General features: G+C 37.9%; 1 protein-coding gene across 5 annotated transcripts in view; it reads right to left on the reverse strand.

The window, feature by feature from the left end:
• Positions 1-276: 276 nt before the first annotated feature.
• Positions 277-26,681, reverse strand: part of TBC1D1 (TBC1 domain family member 1) — a 315,182-nt gene continuing 288,777 nt past the window's right edge. For all 5 annotated transcript variants that reach the window (XM_044681366.1, XM_044681365.1, XM_044681364.1 and 2 more), the window contains 3 exons: positions 22,894-23,063; positions 12,028-12,201; positions 277-760 (listed from right to left, as the gene is read on the reverse strand). In XM_044681366.1, coding sequence (XP_044537301.1) covers positions 554-760; positions 12,028-12,201; positions 22,894-23,063 — 551 coding nt within the window. In that variant the 3' untranslated portion in view covers positions 277-553. The remainder of the gene's footprint in view (positions 761-12,027; positions 12,202-22,893; positions 23,064-26,681) is intronic.

Raw genomic sequence — 26,681 nt, forward strand, 5'->3', positions numbered from 1 at the left:
TTGGGCAAAGTCAGAAGGATGGGGTAGAAATTTAAATGGACGCTATTTTCATGAAACGTTGGTCAGTGGCGCTAAAGGGCGTTAATAGTCAAGGACGACAAAAAAACCACCCTTTAATAAAATAGGTTTATAGAAAAATGACAACCACCCCTCCCCCGCCCCATGAACCGTCAACAAGGAAATCTAAGATTCTGGAGCTTCTGGCTTTGGGAACCTCGGCGTTCTGCACGCTCTTTTGCAGGTGGGGACGCTGAAGCACAAGGCGGGAACACAGTATAACATAAAAGTGCATTTATTTATATCAAAGGCTCTTGTCTACCTAAAGCTTCAGAGTATAGTGAATGGCGTGGATGGGGACAGAGATGACTTAGGGCCCGAGGAAGAAGAAAGGGGCATCACTGCTCGTCTCTCCCTCCTCCCCAGTTCTTAAAAAACCGCATTGATTTTAGGTGAGAAGCCTTCCCGTGATCACCAAAGCAAGAGGTTCCTCCCTGAGAAACACGCTTCTCTCTTCCCGTCCCCCTCCTCCTGCCTCGCTGGGCGGCCGCCGCCATCAGGGCGCGTCGTGGGGGAGGCCCGGCGGGCCCGGCCCCAGCTCTCCGTTCCCCAGCTGGGCGGCTCTCTTGTGGAGCTCCTCCACGGTGCGCAGAAGGGTCGCCCTCTCCAGCTCTAAGGCCAAGGCCGTCTGCTTCAGTTGGTTCTCGTTGGCCAACAGCGTCTCGATGGTGCCCTGCAGGCTTTGGATCTTGCCGTTGGCCACCTGGAGGGGGAAGAGAAAGAACGTCATCCTCGGGGGAGAAGGAGGCCCAGGCGCCCCGGCGCAGCAAGGACGTGGGGTGCCCCGTGCTTTGCTCCCTGGCTTAGCTAAACGTAGGGCGATGGAGAAGATTTTGTGGTCACACATTCAACGGCTGAAATGACTTTTTAATTTTTCAAACATGAGTCTCAATGACTGCAGACCTTCATCTGCATGATAATGATATCACATGTTTCATATAAATGACTTTTCCAAGTAAATTAAGGTTTACTCCTGTAAGTACACACTTGAAAACAATCTAAACCATTTTTGATGGAAAGCTTTTAATTAAACATTTATGCCTTTATTTGTTTTTTAAACCCTTAACTTCTGTGTATTGACTTATAGGTAGAAGAGTGGTAAGGGTTGCCTTTATTTTTTATTTTTATTTTATTTTATTTTTTAAACCCTTACCTTTCATCTTGGAGTCAGTACTGTGTATTGGCTCCAAGGCAGAAGAGTGGTAAGGGTAGGCAATGGGGGGTTAAGTGACTTGCCCAGGGTCACACAGCTGGGAAGTATTTGAGGCCAGATTTGAACCTAGGACCTCCCATCTCCAGGCCTGGCTCTCAACCCACTGAGCCAACCAACTGCCCCCAATCTCTTGCTTTAGAATCACATATTCTGGTGGTTCAATGGAGAGAGAGTCAGGCCTAGAGATGGGAGGTCCTGGTTTAAATCTGGCCTCAGACACTTCCTAGCTGTGTGACCCTGGGCAAGTCACTTAACCCCCCCCACCACCCCCACTGCATAGGTCTTACCACTTGTCTGCCTTAGAATCAAAATAGTATTGATTCTAAGATGGAAGGTAAGAACTATTAAAAAAAATTTTTTTTAAAACGGATTCCTCTCTAAATAATTCCTTTTGTTGGATCACTTAGGACCATGATGAATTATTATATTATGCTGAAGCCTGTGTGCCGAGTAGATTCTGGATATTCATTGTCCTTTGAGAGCACCTGGGTCAGCTTTATAAGGATCCTTCCCTCCTTGCTGACCACCCCACCACTACTGATTTTGTCAGTTATCACATTATCATTATTACTTTTAAAATGCTTAAGAACTAAATAATAATAATAAAATAAAATACTTGAGAACCAGAAAGAAAATTAAATATTTGCGTGTCATAAAACAAGTTCATATATTAAATTTATATGTTTAAAATATATTCTATGCATATTCTCTCTCTACACATATATTTCTATATATTCAATGCATTTCTATATGCATATGCTAGAAAAGGGGTTATATAAATGAAACTATGAATCTAGTACAGTTTTACCAGCATGGCCCTGCTTATATCTATATCCCCTCTAAACGCATCCCCTTTGCTCTCTTCTGTATATGTTTAAAAGTCTCATTCATGCTCTTCTATTTATTTTTTTAATCAGTCACTATACCACCCCCTTCCAAACAAAATCCCTAGTCAGTGAAGCAAAACAAATTTGTGTTGTACTGGTGACGTCCAAAAATGTACAGCTTATTCTGCACACAAGAAGTGGGAGGAATGCTTCTCTGTCAGCCTTTTGGAGTTTTGACTATTTAAATAGTTCTCCTGGTTGTGTTCACTTCTTCTTTGCATTATTTCATACAAGTGTTCCCAGGTTTCTCTGAAGTAATAATATTCCACTTATATTCATATGCTATAATTTTCTTCAGTCGTTCCTCAAATGATGGTCATCTACCTTCCTTCCAATTCCATACTTATTAAAAATATTTTTGTACATTTAGATTTTTTTTTAAATCTCTTTGGGATACAAGCCTAATAGTGGTATCACTGGGTTAAAAGATACGAAGAGTTTGGTGACTTTGGATGTGGGTCCAATTGCTTTCCAGAATAGGCAAACCACTTGAAAGCCCCCTCAACAGTCTATTAATGTGACTGCTTTCCATATTCCCTTCAACAATTGCCAGCTACCTGGCTATAATTCTTAAATTTTATATCTAGAACTTGTGATTATTTGGAATTTATTGTGGCATATCATGGGAGCTCTCATCTAAGCCTAATTTCTGTTGACTGCTATCATATTTTCCAGTTGTTTTTTCCAACTTGGCCTCAGTAGTTTTTGTCCCTCGTTTTATTAAACACTATGCTGCTTTGGTTTAATTGCTTCTGGATCTGTACTTAATCTGTTCCACTTATCGATTTATCCTTTTTTAAGGCAGTACCAAATAATTTAAGATTAGAGTCTATAGTACAGTTTGAGATCTAGCATTGCTAAGTTCTCTTGCTTCCAACCTTTTTGCCCCATTATGTCCCTTGAGATTCTTGAAATTAATTCTATTATAGTTTGGTCTAGTTCTATAAAGTAATTCTTTGGCAGCTTGGTATGTTAGTGAGTCTGTAAATTAAGGTAGATAGTATAGTAATTTCAGTTATATTGCAGTCATAAACAATTGATTCCTCTCTAGTTCATCCTTTAATTCTTTAGTTTTGGAGTTATATTAATATCATTCCCATGTGTCTTGGTAATTGGAATCCCAGATTCTTTGTACATTCTGTAGTAAATTTCAATCAATTTTCCCCCTTTCCTGCTAGGTTTTACTGATAACATACTAAAAGGCTAACAATATTTATGGATTTATTTTATGTCCTATTATGTTACTGAAGTTATTATTTCCAATAATTTTTACTAGGATTTCTAAACCTTAATAATAATCTGCAAAAGCAATAATCCTGTTTCTTCTTGGCCTGTATTTATTTGCATAGTTTATTTTTTCTTATATTGCTATAGAGGACTTTCTAGAACCATATGAAGCATTAATGGAGACAGTGGTCATAAACTGTTCTACCCTTGTCTTACTGTAAAGGTCTCTAATGATTCCCCATTAAAGATGATACTAGTGTTTAGTTTTAGATAGTGTTTAACATATTAAGAAAAGGTCCATTTATCATTCTGCTTTCTGGCATTTTTAAAATAACAAAGCTGAAGCTTGCTGTTGATTTGCTGATAAAATTGCATGACTTTAATTTTTTGTTTCTAATATGATCTATTACTTGTTAATAGTTGTTCTAATATTGGCCTAATCCTGTGATCCTGGTATAAACAAAACTTGGTGAGGGTATATAATCTTTTTAATGTGCTACGTTAGCCGATAAAGTTCACGTTTCATTTAATATTTTTGCATCAATATTCATTAAAGGGATTAGAATTTCTTTTTCTGGCTTATCTTCCTGATTGTCATAGATCCTATTTGTCTCCTAGAAAGAAACATCAGCATTCTTATACATTATTCCTTCTGATCATCAAATGATAAGCATTTATTAAGTGACTCCTATGTTCCGGGGACTATGCTAGGCACTGAGGTCACGAGGAAAACCATGAAAAATTTAATGCCCTCAAGAAGCTTACGTTCTTTTGAGGAAGACAGCATATATGTGAATAATATAAGCTGATGCAAAATACACACATAGATATAAAATATGTACAAAATAAATATAAGGTTAAAAGGTAATTTTTTTGGGGGGGGGAGGGTAAGAGAGACACTACTATCAAGATTTGAAGGAAGTCAGAAAAGGCTTCACAGCAATTCTAAGAAGCAAAGAGGAAGGGCAGAAGGAAGAATTATTCCCTTTTTTACAAATGAGGAAATTGTTAAGTAATCAAAGTCAATTGGAAGAAAAATACGTACTTATATAATAACAATATTTGAAATGAAAAGCTTAGAAAGAACTCTAATAAATGAAAGACCAATCCTGATTCCAGAAGATGTATGGCGAAGTATTCTCCTGCTCTTCAGAGGTGTTGGCTCCAAAGTGCAAATGGAAGCATACATTTTCAGACAAATATGAAAATTTGTTTGGTTTGATTATGCAAATTTGTTCCAAATTGGGGATGGGTGGGGGAAAGGAAGGGGAAAGTGATCAAAAGAACTATGAAAAAAAAGAAAAAGACAATGATATTGAAACTTTTTTTTTTTAATGCACAGAAGAGAACAGAAGGTAGATTAGAAGGAAAAGAGCTTTGAAAATGACATGTTAAGTTTATTATCTTCTTATAAGGTAAAGTAAGCTGTGCATAATAGATCTGAAGTCTCACATACCATCTTTTTCTGTTCTACTCTGTATTTAAAATGTTTGTTTTATTTGGTGTTGGCATGGGCATTGTATCCCCAAAACTATAGAAATGTTTCAGGCAAACTGTAAGCAGGGAAATCCTTTGCTCCTTTACATTCTTATGACTCCTAACCCAAAACATCTGACCATCCTGGTAAGACCCAGAGAAGATTATCCTCCTTGGATGGTCCTTTAGATTTGAAATGGACAGAAAGATACACCTCCTTGATGCCATCAAGTTGTATCTCAAACATCCATCTGTCCTCTAAACTATGATAGTCACCCCCTATGTCTTCAGGCAGACCTCAGTCAGATGACCAAACCACCCCCACCCCCACCCCCTCACCCCTGGTGCCTCAGTGCATATGACTCTAGAATCATGTCTTCACTGCTGTAAAGGGTATAAAGACCCCAGACCTGATGTCATCGGGGAGCAGTTTTCCATCTATGCTATTCCACCTAGGAGACAAGTCTTCCACCTATGCTGTCCTCTTGGCCAGATTCAACATTACCTTCTAAATTAATATATTTCTCTTTTTATTTTTAAGCTAAGTTTCAGAGTCTTGCATTCTTGCAAAAAGTACCCTTCTTGAACCCTGGGGGTTCACCCTCAAGTCCCCCACAACAATGCTACATTCAGAATAAAAACATTTTAAAAATATGTTTGAAATGAGGACTGAGGGGCTTTCCTACACGTAAAGTACATATGGTTTTCTAAGCAACTATTCTGGCTGCTCAGAAACCTTTTCCTTCTAATTTCTGGGTTCTCAGATATGATCTGTATTGTTGAGATTATTGAGTGAAGTCAAACATTACTTCTTCAAAAATCAATCTAGATCTTTAAACCTTCATTCTGTTTGGCAGATCTACTTCTCTTTAACTCTGTACGAGTGAAACTACTCATGAGTAATACTAGAAAATATAAGTGAAACTCTTCATGAGTAATTCTAGAAATACAACTTAAATTAGCGATAGGTGGTTACTAAAGTTTTAGATGGCTGTATCGATTAATGTTCAACAGTAAGTTTTTGATAAATTTTTAAAAGTCAATTAAGCTTTTAGACCCTCATTTTCTCATACATAAAGTGAGGAGGCTGGATTTAGATAAAGTCTCTTCCATCTCTAAACTTGAGGTCCTGTATATTTAAATTTATCATTAAATTTTATCACATCAAGTTGGTCCCATTGTTCCAGACTATTAAGATTTTCCTAGATTCTGATTTTGATACTTATATGATCCACTTTTCAGAGTTTTGAGCCCTATGCCTGTGGGAAGCCATTAAGAGAATAGATAAAAATCTGAGACTTCTCTTTTGACCCCTTTTGTGATTCACATCCTTTCTTGTTGAAAAGTACTGTGGCCTTATTGAAAAGCTTTAAGCTCTTAGCAAACCAGTAGTCAAGAGGTTAATATTCTTCCCCTTTGGACAGAAATGTAGCCAAAGCCAAAACCTTAGTTTAGCAGGGGCATTTGCCCCTGAGAAAAGTATTCTCAGACTTAGCTTGCTGATAATCATGCAGCTGAAGGTCCAGCCTGGTTCTTACCTTCACCTTGAAATTTCTGAGGTTTCTGTGTGTTGTCTAAACTAATTGCAATGACTACCGAGCTGTAAAACTCTGTGCTTGTGGGTGAAAGGGAGTTTGAATTTTCATATATAATAAACTTGTGACTCAATGGCACTTCGGAGAAGCAGCTGTGAGTTAACAGTCAAGATCATCACCTGTGTCCTGTTATTTTCTTATCAACTAAGCTGTCCTTATCAGAGATGATAAATAGATCTCAACATATGCCCATTTGATAAGTATGGCATCTTATGAGAAAGCCAGCATCCTCTTAACACACCTTCTTTCTTCCCACTCACAACAGGGATTAGCTTTACCCATCAAGAAGACAAAGCTGTCACTGGGGCCTGATTGGCCTTGGTTTTCCCCGTTGTAACATTCTGATCATCCAGGGGTACAAGAATGCCCCAAACACATCAGTGGATGCCTAATATTAAGAATATATAGGGTACTGATACAAATATAGATGAACCAGAGCCATTCCCCAATAGATAAATGACCAAAAGATATGAATGAGCAGTTTTCAAGGGAAGAAATTCAAGCAATCAATAACCATATGAAAAAGTGATGTAAATCAAAAGGTAAAGGGTAAATTAAATCAAGTTATGGTTCTATCCCTTATCTTGTTTACCAGTCACATTTCCTTCTAAAGGGAGACAAAGGGCATCTCTGCTAGAAAAGCTAAGTGCCACTGAAACCTTGTTGGAAATCCTTGCTATGTTGAGACAATTAAGGTTAATAGTCAATGACTTAGGAGTGCCTCAGTTTGTCCCAACACTGAACCTTATCTGAGAGGGTGCTAACATTAGAGCGATGTCTCTGACACAAATCTAAGTCTTTGAATAAAAATATTAAATAGGACACAAGTCCTGAAGGCATGACACCAGAGACTTTCTTCCAGATTGATGTTGAGCTACTGGGTGGGATTATTCAACCAACTCCACACTTATTAGGCTAGCCCACATCTCTCCATTTTTTATACCAATATAGGATGAGGGAATATTCTAAATTCTTAGCTAAAATTTAAGTGAATTATTTCTACAGTATTACCCAGACTTAGTACATCCACCAAGGGATGGAACAAGATTAGTTTGGTATAATCTGTGGTTAACATATGTCAACGTGGAACCTAGAGACCCCAAACTTGTAGCCTAGTAAGACTGATGAACACCAAGTTTTAGAACTAGCTTATAAGTTGGAGACCCCAAAGCTCGGACTTGTTACCTGTTCCCATGAGAATCCACCCTGAAGGGAATCTCAGGCTAGCAGTTTCAGACTGAATTATGGACCAACCCTAAGGTAAAAGCTAAGTGACTCTTTAGGGCAGTAGGCAGCACATCATTCTTGTAAGCTGAAGGTCCTGAGTTGGATCCCCAAAAGGGGGATGTGGTACAATGGGAGAAGCTTCTAAGGCAAATGATGGAAGTCTTACTGGCCTTTTTTGGTTATTGATTCCTTTGTATATGCTCACTAACCGTTCCTTTAATAATACCTTCTAGAATTATGTCAGGAATCAAAGTCAAATTCTCTGGCCTCCAGGCTGCCCATTCCTGGTGCATCTATCCTGTTTTTCATGATTTTTCAAAAGTCACTGACAATTGGCTCAGCCACCACACCCAACAATTCCTTTCATGTTCTGGATTATGGTTTGTTTGGGACTAAGTGACTTGAATTGCTCAAGAGCAGCTAGGAATCCTGTCACTGTATTCCTACTAAAGTTGAGCTTCATCTACTTATTAGCCATTTTCCTTTTCTGATAAAAAAAAAAATCATTCTCCTTGGAAAAGAAAACCAGGGCCAAATAAAAGCTGAGTAGTTCTGCCTTCTCCCTACCACCTAGTGTTATTTTCCCATCTACCCCAAGCATCAGTAGTGATGTTATCAGGCAAGGGTTGCTTATTTTTGGCATGTGATTAAAAAAACAAACCCAAAACCAATATTTTAATACCATAACACTTGACTCATTTTTTAAGGACCTTCTGCTACTCCAGCCCACAATGATTCATCTCTGAGTTCATTATAGCACTTACAAACTACTCTGCACAATTTAGCAATTAATTGTACCATCCCTTGATGTTGTGCATGTATGCCTTATTTTTCAGACTGTATGCTACTGGAGGATAGGGACAATGGTACCTATTGCATATCTCTGTATGAAACACTCAGAAACCCTACCTAACATAATGTTAGACACACAGCAGGTTCTTAATAATTGTTTATTGGCCAAATGATAAGACAAACTGAAGTACCTCAGTGGCCAAATCTACATCAGATAGAGGGCACAGTGAATAGAGTGCCAGGCCTGGAATCAGGAAAACTCATTTTCCTGAGTTCAAATCTGACCTCAAACACTTAGTAGTTGTGTGACCAGGTAAGTCACTTAACCCTGTTTGCTTCAGTTTCCTCATCTGTAAAATGAGTTGGAGAAAGAAACGGCAAACCACTCCAGTATCCTGGCTAAGAAAATCTGAAATGACTGGACAAGACTGAAAATGATCATCAACAGCAACATCATGAAAGTCTCATATATGGTATTGTAAAAATGAAGTGAAATACTAAAATCCCTTGCCCTGAGAATTTAACTTCTAAAACAAGCTTAAGGAAATAAACAACCATTTGGTACTTGTGTTAAATGAATGGCTAGAGACCTTTCCTACCTAGAAAAAATACATGGCAAACATGACACTTAAAATAGTTGAATACCTCTTATACTAGCCACTATGAAGATTATAAAAGAAATGGAAAACATGGTCCTTGAAGAGCTCAATTATTTCTTGCCTTCGCTATTGCAATGGTCTCTTTCAAGATATCTTGGCTTTAGGTCTCTCCCCTCCCTTAACCCTCCTTCACCCCAGTTGCCAAATGTGATACTTTGAAAGCCCAAGTCACTTCCCTATACAATAAACAGTGCTGGCACCCTCCTTCTTCTGGTCACTTATTTGTCACTGAAAGCCATTCCCTTTCATGCTTTACAGTGCTGGGCACATAGTAGAAGTTTAATAAATGCTTATTAACTGATGGCTTCTTAGCTCTAAGGTCCTATCACTTCTATGGATAACTAAACTTTTTACTAACAAAATAACACTACATACATGAGTATGCTTTCTCTTAGCTTAAATAAAATAAAACTTTATGAAGATGTAAAATTTATATCAGATAGTTTACCATCTCAAGGAAGGGGATGGTAAGGAAGGGTGGGAGGGAATTTAGAACTCAAAAAAAATTTTAATTTTAAAAAATGTTTTTACATGTAATTGGGAGAAAAATATTATTTTTTAAAATACAGATCTAAAAAAAACCTTCAGAAAAATGCTGTTGTTCCCACTCACTAATCAATATCTAGGCCTTTTCTGTGAAAGGTGCCAATCAGAGCTTTTCTGAATTGCCACCTTCACAGAGGGGTCACAGTAGAGAAGAAGCAGAAAGACATTCCTGACTACATTTCCCTGACACACAGCCACAAGAACCTATTCAAATAAAACTAATCCAAGGCTTCTTTCAATTCTAGATGTTGGTTTCATTGAAAATGGCTTCATGATGCCATATTGTAATGAAATAAATGTCTGTTTTGGGGTCATCTTAAACTGCCACCCCAAATGCACACAGAGACTCACAGGCTAGCTCCTCCTCTTGACCCTTAAAAGCCCATTGTGGTATCAGAACTTTATCATTGGAGTCCAGGACCTCTGATGATATTTCAGTGGTTCTACAGCCCAAGTATTTATAGGGTTTTTTGTGCAGTCAGAATAGCTCACTCCTTTAAAAACAGATGAATTACAGAAATCTCAGTTAGGATATGCCCTAAGGAATGTTTTTCAAATTGTTCTTGAGCTTCCACAAAAACAGTAACAACAACAACAAAAAACCACACCAACTATTGTTGTTTTAGCCAATGTCTGAAGTTTGCTTGAAAGAGGTATCTTTATGGTAAATTTGATTTTTTAGTCTTTGAGACAACTACAATCTTGGTTCCTCTGTTATCACCGATAAATGGCCATCAGCCAAGAGAATTGATTTGAATTACAATGATTTGGAATAAAACTCCTAATTTATTTCATATACACTGTTCAGATTATATAAAATGTCTCCTAAGGGATTAAAGAAAAAGATGCTTTTACCATAGGAAGCTTCTCACTGATGTTGAAAGCCCCTTATATAATATTAATACCTCAGTACATTTGCATTGAATTTTATGCTTTTCCCTTGTGTTTTTGCAGACATAATCTTATTTGATCTTCACAGGAATTCTGAAAGGTAAGTAGGATGGTACTATCACCCTCATTTTACCCCAAAGGAAACAGATAATAAATAACTTGTCCAAAACTACAGAACCAGAAGAACTATGACTACAACCCAATGCCAATATACTAGACTCTTTCCAAAATGTCTATTCAATTACAGGAAAACCCAAGCCATTGATTAGGCACCTACTGTGTGTCTTTGCATTTTGCAAGGAACTGTTATACAAAGCTGTGATAAAAAGTTCCTATACTTGGGCAGTTTACAGTGTTGTGTGAGGGATAAAACACATGCAGGTTAACTATGACGTATATAATAACCATGCATGACAAGTGCATCAGTGAGGTACAAGATAAAGTTCCAGGTGAGGTCCAAGGAGAAAAACCTCCCAAACATTTTCCATCTTCATTTGTGCATCATGGCCAATAGCATATGATTAGAATGGAAGCTTCTCAAGGCCTATGGATCGATATGTCACAACTATATCAATTAAATTAGACAAATATTTAGGAAGTACCTATTACATATTTCACCAAGCCCCTTAAACATGAAGAGCTCCGACACTAATACCTGGTTGATTGGATTAGCTCTATTCTTGGTCTCTCAACAAGTTGATGTTTCCCTCTAGATTGTTTGGTTTCTCTCTCAGCAAACACAATCTTCTGGCAAGCAGATCTTTAGTGGTACCTCCCCTTTGAGCCCTGGTTTATCTTTGGGTGAGTCAGGGAAGGGTAACTGTAGAAATAGTCAAGTTTGGGGATGCTCTGGCCATAGCAAAGACCAAGGAGCCATCCCACCTTAATGCGGTATCATTTGCTCCACAGATGTGGACTAATTATACTGGGGTATTTTTTTTCAACCCTTATCTTCTGTCTTAGAGTCAACAGTGGGTAATGGTTCCAAAGCAGAACAGTTGGTAATGGCTAGGCAATTGGGGTTAAGTGGCTTGCCCACTATGTGCCAGGGTCACATAGCTAGGAAGCATCTGGGGCCAGATTTGGAACCAGGAGCTTCTAGGTCTGGCCCTCTATCCACTAAGCTAATTCGTCCCCCCACCAGGAGGCATTTTTCTTCTTTTTTTTATTATTGATTTTTTATTATTATTATCATGCAAAACACACTTCCACGTTGGCCATTATTATAAGAGCACACTCATGCAAAACCAAAACCCCAAAATAAAACCATAAAGAAAAGATAGTATGCTTTGATCCGCATCCATCTCATTCCAACCTGGGTTTTTGAAATAATCTTTGTAATGGATATGGATGAAAAAGGTCTCATGGCTATGAGGGAGTCTACACCGACCCCTTCTCTTAGGTGTGTCAATAAACAACAATGTGCTTGTTGGGCAGAAAGCTTCACATCCTCTTACCTGCAATTCTTCCAAGAGGTCAAGGTTCTGTTTCCGCAAGCTGCTATTGGTCTTTTCTAATTTATCCATTCTTTGGTTGTCACTGAGTGGTGATGAATCAATGAGTTCATCCTGAAGCACATGGTATTCAACTTCATAAGCTTGTAACTGCTTGGAGATGTCCATCTCAAACACCTGAAGCATACAGAAATGGTCAGGCACCGAGAAGAGTGAGGACCACAAAGAGGCATTCGGGGGATTTCTGTGAGCCAGCTTTTGCTAAGCATTTGTTGCATAACTGTTTACAAGTGGATAGGATTATGTTTTATTTAAGCTTAGGATTCTCTCTCCTCACTGCTTCTCTCTCCCATTTGAAGCCTAGCACAGTTCTGCACACACATTTGACTATTGTATTAAGTGTTTGTGGAATGAATGAATGAATGAATTCTGAGTCTTGTGACAGGCTCTAAGGGGGATTTACTAAAGGTAGTCATGCTTTCTATCCCTGATGAACTTTAACCATTTGGATTAGTTACCTCTGGAAAATTATGAGAAGACAGAATACCTTCTACAACTAGAGAACAATTTTAAGGCAACGTACAATAAAATTTAAGAGATAGGCTCAGAGGAAGCTAGGTGGTTCAGTGGATTGAGAGTCAGGCCTGGAGACAGGAGGTCCTGGGTTCAAATGTGGCCTCAGACACTTTCTAGCTATGACCCTGGGCAAGTCACTTAATCCCTATTGCCTAGTCCTTACTACTCTTTCCCCTTGGAACAAATATTTAGTATTTTTTCTAAGACAGGAGGGAAATGTTCTTTTTTAAAAAGAGAGATTCATATTTCTATTACCATTTATCCAAAAGACAAAACCTTTCTCAAACTTTTCTAGAGAATCATTTCTCTACCAGATAAATTATACTTTTAGATCCTGAAAAGTCAGGCTAGTTTTTTTAATCACAATGTCTATACCCTAAAATGCTACCACAATGGGTTTTTAAAAAATGAACCATGCTCCCATTCACACTGTTACTGGGTCAAAGTTTAATTATAGTTCATCATCAGAAGAACAGCTATGTAATGGAAGTGTTTACTGAAAGACCCTCCTTGGACCAAAAAACTAAAAATGCAAAAATGGATACAGAACCCAAATGTCACCCACATAGATGAGTGAATGAGAAACAATGCTTGAGTTGTCCTCCTTCCCAAATTGTAATGGTGATGGGGAAAACCACACATTAGAAAAATAACCCTAAAGCACAGAAGTGAATCAGTTGCTCATTGTTTGGTTTCTCTTAGAAGACAGTGTGACTTGGTGGAGAGAAGACTCAGGGACTCAGGAGACTGGGTTTTTTGCTACTGAGGCTATTTTTTCCCCTCCCTTCATTGTTTCCATGAAAATCATAATGTAGTGGTCGCTCAAAGCCTGGTGAAGTGATGGTTTGAATATATTTGTAGTTCAGGATTTCAATTAAACTGAATTTTCTAGGAGGGTCCCAATACATTATTCGGAGGATGAATTTATAGAGTGAAATTAAGGTTAAAAACAATCAGATGTATTCACTCTCACTGCTATCTTTTCTCTCATGTAGCAGCTTTAATAAGGGCACATCATGTGAGAATGTGTTCTAATACCCTTTGAAACTACATTGTCAGAATCAGAAGAACCAGAATACCAAAGAAGATCATTTGATCTTCTGATATGGATAACCATGTTTTCTTCTCTTTGAGAGCACTGACTCCTTTACTAATGAGTTTTTAATTAGAAAAATTACATAAATCCAAGAAACCTAATTTGGCACATAATCACTGACATACTTAGCTGAAAATAAATAAAATACATTACATTTGTATAGTATTCTAGTTTTCAAAGAACTTTCAGGTGCATAAGCTTATTTGCCCTCACAACTCTAAAATAGGTTAGGGTAATTATCCCTGTTTTACAGATGAGGAAAATGAGTCTCAGAGAGGTTAAGTAGTTGGCCTACTATTATTCCAAGAAGAGTAAATTAGAATAAAAACTCTGGCCTGCCTCCTGACTCCCACCCCACCAATCTTACCCCTATACCACAGTAGTCTTTTATTTTTACTGCAGATGACAATGAAACCACATTCTGCCTCCATAGGTAATTCAATTGAAGTCAACAAGTATGCCCCCAAGGACAAAGAACCTAAATGTTCAAGAATCTAATTTGCCATTTTAGCATAACAAAAAGCAACTAATGGATCCCAGACCTGAACAAAATTATTCAAATAGTTTCAAAACATTCATCTATGCCTCACTTTAAGAAAGAAGATCCAGTGTTCAAGAATCAGACCATACAAAACAGATGACCTTGGGCAAGTTATTTCAGTGCATTTGGTAGCCAAGGGTCTTGGTTAAAAGCCCAGACCTGCCGGTTTCTCTTTGGGATACTTTGGATAAGGCACTCAAACCTCTCTGGGTCTCCGTTTCTTCATTTATAAACTTGGAGTGGGGATGGGGAAAGATGACCTAGATGACCAGTAAGACATCTGAATTAAAAAGTTGAAAAATAAAAGAATTCATTGTAAGGCTGTTTTAAATAATGTACTTCCCCAGTGCATGAGATATGATTCTATCTGCAAAAAATTCAATTCACATACAACTTTCTAAGTACACAGTGACTACAGGAAACAAAGACAGAGGTAGAAATCTTCTGAGTGGTATGAAGGTCAGTTCAGATTCAGGAAGACCTTGGTTCAGGCCCTGACTCTGCCCTATACTAGGTGTATGACTAAAAACTAACCTCTAAGCAAGTTACTGACTAACCTTTTAGGGTCCTAGGCAACTTCCCATACCTAGCTCAGAAGGCTGCTACTGAATAGCACTGGTGAAGGGAATTTACATACTAGAATTTCCCCCACACTGATGAAAACAAGTTCAAACTTTCCTTCTCTGTCTCTAAATCTATACTGAAACGCCTCTCTCTGTTTCTCTCTCTTTATAATATACACATGCATTGACAAAGATGCATATGAAATACATGTGCATATCTCAAATATTTTTTCCCACCAGAAAGGTTTATTTCAAGTTATCTTCTAGCTTGGAAAGTGTTGGCAACAAAACCTTGAACATTTATGTAGACTGAAGACCTGCTAAGGTTAATGGCTTTCAGCTGGCCCCAAGGACTCTCAGCCCATCATTAATCCCTAGGAAGTAACCTGGGCTATAATTATTATTACCTAATTATATCATTACCTCCTGACTGCCAAATCTGCTGCTGTCTTGTTTTAGCTATTATAATCTAGAATCCCCCCCCAAACCATGGTAATATATGTTAGATTCTCAAAAGACAGATCTGTCCCCGGGACAATACCTCTAAACTTGTGCTAGATGTTTTACGAAAGAGATGACTCTTAGTGGAGGGACCCAAGTGGCCTATTTCAGGTCTCAGAATCTTTGTCACCAGAAAGGAAGACTGGTTGAGGGATGAAAAGCAGGTTCCATTAATTTACTAAATCAAAACAGCAAAAAAGAAGTTGAAAAAAAAATCATACACCAGAGCCAGAAGGGGTAAGTCATATTAACGTGAGCATTCAGCAGGATCTGTAGATTTCATGGGATCTTGGAGTTAGAATTGGAAGGGCCCTTATAGGTTATCTAATTCTCAGGGTGGCTAAGTGATACAATGGATTGAGCACTAGACTTAGAACCAGGAAGACTCATCTCCTTGAGTTCAAATTTGGCCTCAGATACTTCCTAGCTATGCGATTGGGCAAATCATTTCATCCTGTTTGCCTTCAATTCCTCATCTGTAAAATGAGTTGGAGAAGGAAACGACAAACCACTCCAGTGTCTTTGCCAAGGAAACTCCAAAATGGGGTTATGAAGAGTTGGACTGAAGTGAACAATTCTCATTTTTTTTAACAGATAAGGAAACTGAGGCCCAAAGAAGTTAGCTGACTTGTCCAAAATCACCCAAATATTAAGTGACAAATCTGAACTCCAGATCTCTGACTTCAAGATGGGCATTCCATTCACTGCCTCAAGATCTCATATAAAGTTATTCAAAGTTGGCTAATATCTTAAGGCAATGAATTATCAGAGTAGTTTTGTGGGTGTTGTCTTTTCTTTCCCACTATTCCGTTTTTTTAAAATGTGACACAATTCTAAGTTAACCACTAGCCCATAAGTTCCATGCTTGGCTTTCCTAAAAATTTTCATGTAACTTCCAGCCACTTGGAGCTGAGCACATGGAGTCAACATTTTCATTTGTCAAGCCTGTCATGAGGTTCTTAAGGTCCCAGTTTTCAACGTTGCCTATGAAAGATAACAAGCTATCCATTTTTAATGGCACAAACAGCCCTAAAGTTATTTTGTCTGCTTTAGAAAGGCAAAGCCCATAACCTGTCAAGATTAGGATCTGTGCGTCCAAGAACTAAGCTTCTGAAGACTGTACATTTAATTTGCTGGGTAACTTTCTAAACAACTATCCTGTCTGTATCCAAGTTTCTTGGACTTGGGCATTGCTATGGCTAACGGTTTTGCTTTAAAAAAAAGTGCAAAAAGTTTGCAGAAACATTGGCTTTTTACCCATTTCACAAAGCCTCTGATATACCTTTTGTTTTCTTCTTTTATAAAAAGGTCCCAAACTGATAACAGTATCACCTCTATCTCTACCTCACCTCTATGTCTGACACTCTTTTGATTCATGATAGCTGACCATTTTAAGCACAAGAATATTCATTTTCAGTCTCAAATCATAGTTAATCTAGAAGAAACATGAAGATATGATGATAAGGAAAATCCAGGGTCCTTCACTAGACAAGCTACATTTGCTCCTTCCTGATCTTTTTCTAATCTTTTTATTTTATTTTTATTATTATTTTTTAAACCCTTACCTTCCATCCTAGAATCAATACTGTGTATTGGTGCCAAGACAGAAGAGCAGTTAAGGGATAGGCAACAGGGGTTAAGTGACTTGCCCAGAGTCACACATCTAGGAAGTGTCTGAGGTCACATTTGAACCTAGAACCTCCTGTCTCTAAGCCTGGCTCTCAATCCTCTGAGTTACCCAGCTGCTCCCATTTCTGATCTTTTTAGAAGTGCCTAGATTCACAGCTGTTCTTGGGCTTCTAGGTGATAGCTGGAGGGTCCAGCATAGCTTTTACAAATATCTGTAACTGGCAGTGGGTGTCATACTCTTTCTCCTTCCAGGTCCAGATAAGGTCATAGTTCCTAAAGGCTTTGTGATCTATGGAATGAATTATTTTGATGAAATAGGGTCATGGCTGCCCTCAATGGCCACCCAGAAATTTCCAGCTGGTACAAGCCCATCTGTGTGGTTTTCCTGGCCACACAGGAAGTCTCTTCCACCTGACTCCATGGGTACAAAGTACCACTGGAGAAGACTTTGGAAATATGAAGGAGGAATAAGAAGAATATAAGGAAAGCATTAAGCTTCTAGCCGGAAGATGGGAAAAAGAGCAAGAAATGGCAGACTTTCTTTTCTTGCTCTAAGTTTGGAGTTCCTGGCTTTTTATCTGCTTTTTATCAAGACTATCAGGGGGGAAGAAGCCTGGTGATTTTCTCTGAATGGCAGCTGGTAATACCACAGAGGCTTGTGGGATTAGAGAAAAAAGAATAGTCACCAGCCTCTAGGTTTGAAACTAGTGACAAAACTCATCACAATTTTCAGCTCATGACTTATACATTAGCACAAATGATGACAAGTAAGGGAGAGGAACAAAAGAATGTGAAGAATAAAAGGAAAAAGGGACACAAAATTTAGAGATGGGCTATATGGCTAAAACACAAGAAAACCACCCAATCTGTGGCACTTGAAGGTTTACAAAGCACTTCACCTACATTATTTCACCCAATCCTCACAATAATCCTGTGCATTAAGTAACTATGATAGACATCTTTTTTTATATTTTGTAAATGAGTAAACTGAGTAATAGGGAGGTATAGTGACTTGTCACTGTCACACAACTATTAAGTGTCAGAATTAGGACCCATGCCTCTTCTGACGGCTAATTTGAATTCTTTCCACTATCGTACTCTTTTGACAAATAGGAAAAGAAAAATCTTAAAAATAGGGTGGATCATTTCACTTAAATTTAACCAAAAGGTATTCTAGCAAGTGGACAACTGAAAATGGCAACAACAAATTACCATCTTTTATCAACAGGGAAATAACAACACAATTCCCAACTTTCTCAGGTCATATTTACTCTGTATTTGCTTTTTACCACTTAGGCTAACACAACAAATGAAAATAATACTTCAAACTTTAGCAGGGCAGGTCCTACAGAAGATTCCTATGAGTTTCCCTGCTTTTTTTTTTTTTGTTATTGTTGTTTCTCTGTTCTACCCGATTATCAAAAGCGAAGAAATACTGGAATTGAAGGAATTGTCTCAGTTTGTCTCCTACTTGCTGCCATAATTTATTTTGGAAATAAATAAACTTCAAAGAGCTTAATATCATTAAGGATAGGTAAGCTGCCAGCAAGCAGAATGCAGGCTAGAGAGATGTTCTAGAGCAAGCCTAGAAAGAAGAGGCAAGGCCAAGAGAAGAAGGAGGGAGGGAGTGCAGGAAAGAAGGAGGGAGGGAGGAAGGGAGAGAGGGAGAGAGAGAGAGAGAGAGAGAGAGAGAGAGAGAGAGAGAGAGACCTCTATGTTGCAAATATTTATTATCTTTTCTTTTTCTTTACTATGAATCTATCTAGTTTCCATTTCAAATACCCATCACTCTAACAAGAGTTCACAACAGAGAGAGAGGAAATCTTTATCTCTCAAAGGTTCAATAAAACCATCCCAAAATCTTGGCATTCACCAGCATATTTCAATGGATCTTTGATTTTATTACTATGAGTATATTCCTTCCAAAGATGTATGTCAGAGTCCATCCATGCCTTCTTATCCATCTTGTCCATGCCCTCCCAAATATCCTCCACAAGAAGTTTACCCAATATATTGAGGCAGATACAGACGAAGAAGAAAGTCTTTCAACTTCATCCTTGCCATATGTCTGACCTTCTTTCTTTTCTGATCATACATGCCTGATGACATTGTCTAACCCATCTCTCCTTTGTTAACTGGCTACTGGATTAAAGATTCAGAGGATGTTGGAAAGCTCTATAGCCCTGCCTTACAACATGAAGGATGAACTTGCAAAAGAGAATGAGAGGAACCCTTCAGATAGACAGAAGTAAGAAAGAGCAATGCCCTGAAAACCCAGAGGGATAATGGTGTTGGTTGGGTGGTGGGGTCATAAGATAGAATGCAAGTAGTCAAAAAGTGAGAAGGAAATAAACCAAAGAGTGCAGAATACCTGTTCTAGAAGCTTGGTTGTGAAAGGGAAGAAAAATACAAGATGATAACCTGATGGGTCATAAAAAAAGGTTTTCTAAGGACGGTGGAAAACTGGACATGTTTGTTGGTAGCAATGAAGGAACAAGTAGATTAGGCAAGAGAACAAAAATCCTTGTGGAGAAAATAAAGGGATATTTGTTAAGACTATAGTACTCTCAGGAAGATTTAGACCTGGGTGAACAGTCAACCTGTGAGAGTGAGACATAAAGTCCATAAGGAGACAGAATGAAAATCCTTGTGGACAACACGGAGATATGTGTTAAGACTCTAGTATTCCTAGGAAGATTTAGTTCTGGGTAATTGGTCAGATCACAAGAATGGGTCACAACAGAATATCAATAGGTTAGTGTTGACTTGTGAGAAAATCTATAATTGAGTACCCCAATGGCACTGTTCAGATTTTTCTGTTCAACACTTTTATGAATGATTTGAATGAAAGCACTGACAATGGTATTCTTATAAATGACAAGAAGTTCAAAAAGCAAGGAAGGGAGTGGAATGCAAACATACTGGGTATAGAATCTCTTCTATATCATTACCCAAAGTAGTCATGTAGCTTCTGCCTGAAAAACTACAGCAAAGGGCAAGCCATTTAACTTGAGGATATCTCTATTTGGTAAGATGTTTTCTCTTATATTCAGTCAATATTAACTCTTTGCAACTTCTACCTCAATGCCATATTGGTCTTTCTTCAAGGATAGTTGATTGGGCTAAACTAACTAAGATGAAATAAGGATGAATTGCAAATTCTACACCTCAATTCAATAAATCAAGTGCACAAATACACAACAGAGGAGTCACTGATAGACCAAAGATCCTGTGAAAAATATGTGAGGGTTTGGTGGACTCAATCTCAACACTGATCGGTTTAATAACAATTCCATAAACATTTATTAAGCACTTACTATGTGCCAGACACTTTTAGGTACTCAGGATACAAAGCAAAAGTGAAACAACTCTTATCTTTCAGTAAATCAATCTGGCCTATATTAAAGCCTTCAACCCTATTGCTCTACAAAAATTAGGATCTCCAAAGTTACCAATAATTTTTTTTATTGCTAGATCCAATCATCATGTCTCAGGCTTAATTCTACTTGATCTCCCTAAAGCTTTTGACACTACTGACCATCTCCATCTTCCTAAACCAGTGATGGGCAACCTTTTAAGCTCGGTATGTTAAAATTCATCCAAAAAAAAAAAACAAGCATAACTCGAGTGGTGTGTCACTTCAAGAAAAAACACATAATTTTGCAATATTTATAGTTTAAATAACAAAAATGTATAATTGCAACATATAACTATTTAATAAACCAAAATAGGTAAATTAATATAGGTAGAATTGTCATCTATAGTGCACAGAGTGTCTATACTACACTACACTACAGAAAATGTTTCATCCTCAGCATTGCAGCCCCATACCTCTCTATATGCGGCTACATGCAGCTGCGTGTCATTGAAAATGACTACTGACACACATGTCATAGGTTTGCCATCACCGTCCTAAACACTCTTTCATTACATTGACTTCCTACTATAAATGCTCATGAATCATCCCTTTCATAGAAAGCATGCCTTTCCTTTTGTCATGGAACTTCCTCTTCTCAGTAAGTTAGAGCAAAGAGGGAGGTTTTTCCTTTCAGGAGGCAGATCAATTTACAATGCACTGTGTTGTTGTATCTGAAAGAATCGCAAAAATAGCTAAAGCTAACCTGCTAGGAAATACAAGGTCAGATTGAAAAGTGAGCTTCTCATAATTGGAAGCATTCAAATGGATACTGAATGACCAACTGCCTAGGGATGTTTTTCATGAGAAAGAGGGAAAATGAACTTGAAGACACTGGAATGCATATCATTCTATAAGTTACTTTATGCTGCTCTTGGAGAGTTACTCTGAGTTCCCATAAAACTGCAGATAAAGGTGAAATACCTGGATAGTTCACCAGGAAGAGATTTTAATTGCATGCATAATAAAATCAGTCAACCAGTATTTCCTGAATACTTACCTTATGTTAGGAGATAAGGATTAGAAAGGCCCACAAGCAGTTTATAATCTGTGGCTAAACAAACTATGGTGTATGAATGTAATGGAATATTATTGTTCTGGAAGAAAGACTGTGCATGGTGAATAGAGAGAAGCTAAGGAAGATTTACATGAACTGATGCAAAGCAAACTAAGCAGTCAAGAAAACAATGTGCACAACGAGAAAACAATAGGAATGAAAGAACTGCTTACACACACACACACACACAAAAATTGAAACTGAAAGTTGCTAAATTATGAAGAATAAACTTGACCCTAAAGAGGGGCTAGGAGAATATATCCCCTCCCTCCTGCTCCTTTGTATAGCTTGGGTCTATAGGTGTGAAGTGTTGCATACAATTTCAGGTATTTAGGATATGTTTATCATTTTTTGGAATATTTTTCTCTACTTCTTGTTCTTTACAAATATTTTTAGGGTATAAGGGAGTAAAGCAGAGGACAGATTTAGGGGGAAATCTAGGTCATGTAAAAATAAAATCAATAAAAGCCATTTAAAAAAATTTACTTTCTAATTGTACTAATTAAAACCTACTAAAGACCCAAAACATTGCAGTACCTTCTAACTTAGATTTATAGTCACTCAAAAGGGTTTGTTCTAGAAATTTAGACTGAAGAAAAACAAAGTGGATAACAAATAAATTCTACTCATGGGGAAGAGCTGGTGCAAAAGACATAGATGAATGAGAAATGGAAAGTCACATACAGCAAGTAGATTGGTTTGGTCACGCATGTGGCAAATCCTGGGCAAGTACAAATTAGACTAGATGGCCTCTGCAGTCTTATCCAACTCTAAGGGCCTGTTATTTTGGAAAGTGCTTCTCTCTCTATTAAGCCAACTTCTGCAATCCCTGAAACTTTCACCTATTGGTCCTGGTTTTAAAATTCAGTCAACCAAAATATTTAATAAATCACACTCAATTTTTCAAGCAACAAATTTTCTACAGTTTGAAGTAAAGAGGTGTTAAAATTAAGAGTGAAGAATTGAAATTCTGAAAAAACTCATCCCACATCAATTACATAGTTATGTAATTTTCATTATATTTTCCCTCCCAGCCATACACTTGTGTAATAAAAATTATATTCAATAAAGCATTACTATTAAAACATTTCTATTTTAAAAGGAAATGCATTAATTGTCTTCTGTAGAAAAATCAAAGCATTATTAAATCCACATGAAAAACCTTAGATAATATATCTGAATATTTCAGAAAAGCAAAACATTAGAACTAAACATCCTAAATCTTAAACAACTGCTAATATGTGTACTAGTGTTTTTTAATTTAAACATCACAGGCATTTTTCTATTGGTGAATTTTACCACTAAATTAATTGTTATTGGCTATCAAATAGTTGTCAATCACCTACTAAGTGCAAAGTGTTGTATTGGATAAGTAGTTGTGCAAGACATTATAATCCCTGCTCTCCAGGATCACCTGATCACACAGAAATCACTGTTCAGGATACATCGAAGTGCAACTTGAATTTTGTACACACCCACATTCAATCATACCTGATTTATGGTCTTTTCCATTTGCACCAAGCCCAGATTTGGTAGTGTATTTTTAATAAAATCTACTATGGTTTCTAAATTTTCATGTTGTAGAATCAAGGGTTTATGGCTTCCTAGCAGACTTAAAGCCACTTTAAATATGACCTCTGATCCTTGAAGAAAGATCATATCTGGGAAAACACAGAAAAGGAGAGAGTTAAACCAAATCAGCTTCTAATGAAATAACATACACATTTATTTATACATTATAGAATCATGGATTTGTTTTAGCCAAAAAGTACATCTGATCCAACTGCCTGCATTTTGTAGCAGGCCTATAGATATAAGCTCCAATTTTTAAAAAGTTATTTTCACTTTAACATATTTCAGATAAAGTAATGCAAGGTAATTTTTGCAAACAACAGAAAGATAAATATGAATAATTTTAAGGTCATATATACTTTAAGGAAGTCAATGACAAAAACAAAAGCCTCATATTTACCACCATATAGCATATATTCTATACATTTATAACATGTATAAATATATTTATATATACTAATGCTATTTGTAGTAGCATAAACAAAATAAATGCCCACTCACTAGAGAATGTCTAAACAAGTTATGGTAAATGAGTATAATGGAATATTACTGTGCTATAAGAATACAAATAGGAATATATAGAGAAGCCTGTGAAGGTTTATATGAACTGATTTAAAATGAAGTAAGCAGAACTAGAAAAATATATAGAATGATGATATAACAATATACATGGGGGGGCGTAATAACAAAAGAATCAAAACTGAATGCTACATAGTTATGAGTAACCTTGGCCCTATCTAAGGAAGAGATAATTATCTTTTCTATGAAGGGGGTGAGAAAGAAGAGGGAAGAGAAATGCCTCTAGATGTGGAACACTGTATATAATGTTAAAAAGTTTCAATATGTTGGTTAGTTTTGCTGAACTTTTTTATTTATAAGAGACTAGTTCTCTGGAAGGGGATGTAAGGAATCCATTGGAGAATGTGAATTATAAAAACAAAGGATATTAATAAAAAGTTATTTACTAAAATAATTGTTCAATCACACCTGATTTATGGTCTTTTCTATTTGCACCAAGCCCAGGTTTGGTAGTGTTTTATTAATAAAATCTACTATGGGAATTCAATTTAAGCTATTTTTTGGAGATCTGATGCTACAGGCGCAAAGGAGCATCAATCAGAATGTAATTCTTGAGCTTATTGTACCCTCATTTATTTTAACAAGTAAGGATGACATAAAGAAATGATGCAGTGTTTGTAAAACCTTGAGCATTATAAAGAAAGCACTATGGATATGTCCACAAAGCAGAACCATAAAAGAAAAGTTCTATAGATGTTTAAAGTTCTTATCCTCTTGGACAGGATATAACTATGGTTTGGGGATTTTGTTTGTTTGTTTGTTTTAGTTATGGGTAAAACAAAAGAAATAGACTGCACAGAATGCTTTCTTGGATTCTAAAGTTAGCCTTAAAGTCTCTTGTCATCAATCTGAATGTTCTAATCTCTGCGAAGGAAAACTGTCTACAGAGAATCTCACTGACCACTGAAGCATGGCAGAGTTCAGGACACTCTGAAATGTCCTCTAGACAACTAGCGTTTTCAGTGTTGGACCTAGGCAGCAGATGCTATCAGATTCCCAAGGCAGTGAAAGATAAGAAAAAGCTAGCCTTTCTTGTCCAGGAGAATGCTACTCACTTGAACCCTTGGCCTAAAGTTTTTCTAGGGATCTGCTAGTTCTAATTATTCATGGTAAAAGTTGTTTAGAAGACCTTCATTTTGATAACCAATAAATTGGAAGATGTGAGCCAGGCTGGTTGCAGCACTACGATTCAGAAAAGACCAGAGTTGATGCAGATGGCCTCTTCTATAGGCTGTGAGCACCCAAAACTTCAGAGCTAGGATAATTATCTGAAAGGAGCTGGGCTGCTGACTGGAGAAAGAGAGCTCAGACATCTGCCAGAAGGAGCGCAAAGGAAAGGAACCTGCATCCCTCTCTTCAGCACCCAGCAGACCCTCTTCACAAAGACCCTCGAGGCGGAGGAATCTAAGGGCACCCATTCCCCTCTAGGACAGCTTTAATGGTCAGGAAGCTTTCCAGATCGTGGGTCTCATGAGCCCATCTGCAGTGGCCACCCACTGCTCCTACTTCTGCCCACTTTGGCCAAAGGGAAAAAGTCTAGTCCTTCCTCCTCATGACAATTCTTCAAACATCTGAATACAGTGATTACGGTCATCCCAAGTTTCTCCAGGCCGAACACAGTCCCCGCGCCTTCAAATGACCTTTCTACGATGGAATGGAAGGCACTCACTCTCCTGGGGACACTCGCCACTCCATCAGTGTCCAGAAGTGAACAGCAGGGTCAGAGGTGCGGAGGCCATTCTCCTCATTCTGCGACCCAAGCCACGTGACACCTGACACAACGGACTCATCTGGAGCCACCAATCTGGTACCGAGCTGGGACCCTCCATCTTGTAGCTGTGAAGGTGGCATTTTGTGGCCAAATGTTAAATTTCACACTGAATTTCATTATTTTGGATCCAGCCTATGCTCTAGGCTCGTGTTGGTGAGCCTATGCTGCTCCCCTCCCTCTCTCCACTGAATCTGAGGACATTTCTCCCACCCCCCCCCCGCCCCTCTGCCCAGCAGCCCAACGGGAGCGCTTCTCCCTCCCCTGTCTGGGGGAAGGTGGGGGGGCGGTTCTCATCCTGCATGAGAACTGCAGTTTGGACATTCGGTGTCTAAAAGGTTCACCATCACTGGCTTAGCCCTTACTGCTCTTCTGCCTTGGAACCAAAACTTAGATTTGATTTTAAAATGAAAGGTAAGGGCTTAAAGAAAATAACCTTCTGCTACTGAGCTAAAAGTTAGAGTAGTATAACCATACACTGCACCAGGTCATAAATGATCCCATATGAGGCATAAGAAAGCAGTGGGTGCTAACCTCAGTTCCACTGCTATGAAGTCACTCCATAAATGATTCTGAACGAGAGAGAGTTCTGGAGCTATTACACAACAAATTCCATAAGCTTAAGATGATGGCAGACACCTACAAGAAATGAAAGATCTGAAGAAAGTACTATTGATTCATATTGCTTTTTTAGAGATCATAAGCAGCCTCTGCAGCTACTACGTAAAGACTTTTTAAGCTGTAGAAGAAAAAAAACCGTATAAACAACATACCAGTGCAGGGCTTCTTAATATTTTCTTATGTCTTCCCCACTCCCCGAAACAGTCTGGTGAAAGTTATGCCCCTCCCCCCTTTTCCAAATGATGTTTTTAAATGCATAAAATGAAAAAATACAGGATTACAGAGAAAATCAAAGGTAGTAAAAATAAAAATAAAGCTGTAATTTTTTTTCTCTTTCCAAGTTTACAGATCCCCTGAAACCTATCCCCCAAGAGGTTTGTGGACCCCAAGTTAAAAACTCCTTTATTACTGGTTACAGATCCATCCCACTATGAAATAACTCTTTTACAATGCCTAAAGGAGAACTTTGCTTCCTCAGCAGGGCAAGAGATTCTCTTGAGGAGCATGAAACCATGGCCAAAATTATTGGATATTTTCAAGTATAATTCTTATAAATATACTGATTTTTTTTCCAAGAAAAAGAAACTTCAAATCGAAACTGACAAAAGGGAGGCTAACATGGTGAAATCACTCCCACTGAAAGTTAAAAGCAGCACAATTTACTTAATGCAACACATATGCACAAACAAGGTAAAATTGGAGTCAGTGTGTATTGAAGGCTGAGGTGGGCATGATCTGC

Source organism: Gracilinanus agilis, chromosome 6, assembly GCF_016433145.1.
Source record: "Gracilinanus agilis isolate LMUSP501 chromosome 6, AgileGrace, whole genome shotgun sequence".
Lineage (NCBI taxonomy): Eukaryota > Metazoa > Chordata > Mammalia > Didelphimorphia > Didelphidae > Gracilinanus > Gracilinanus agilis.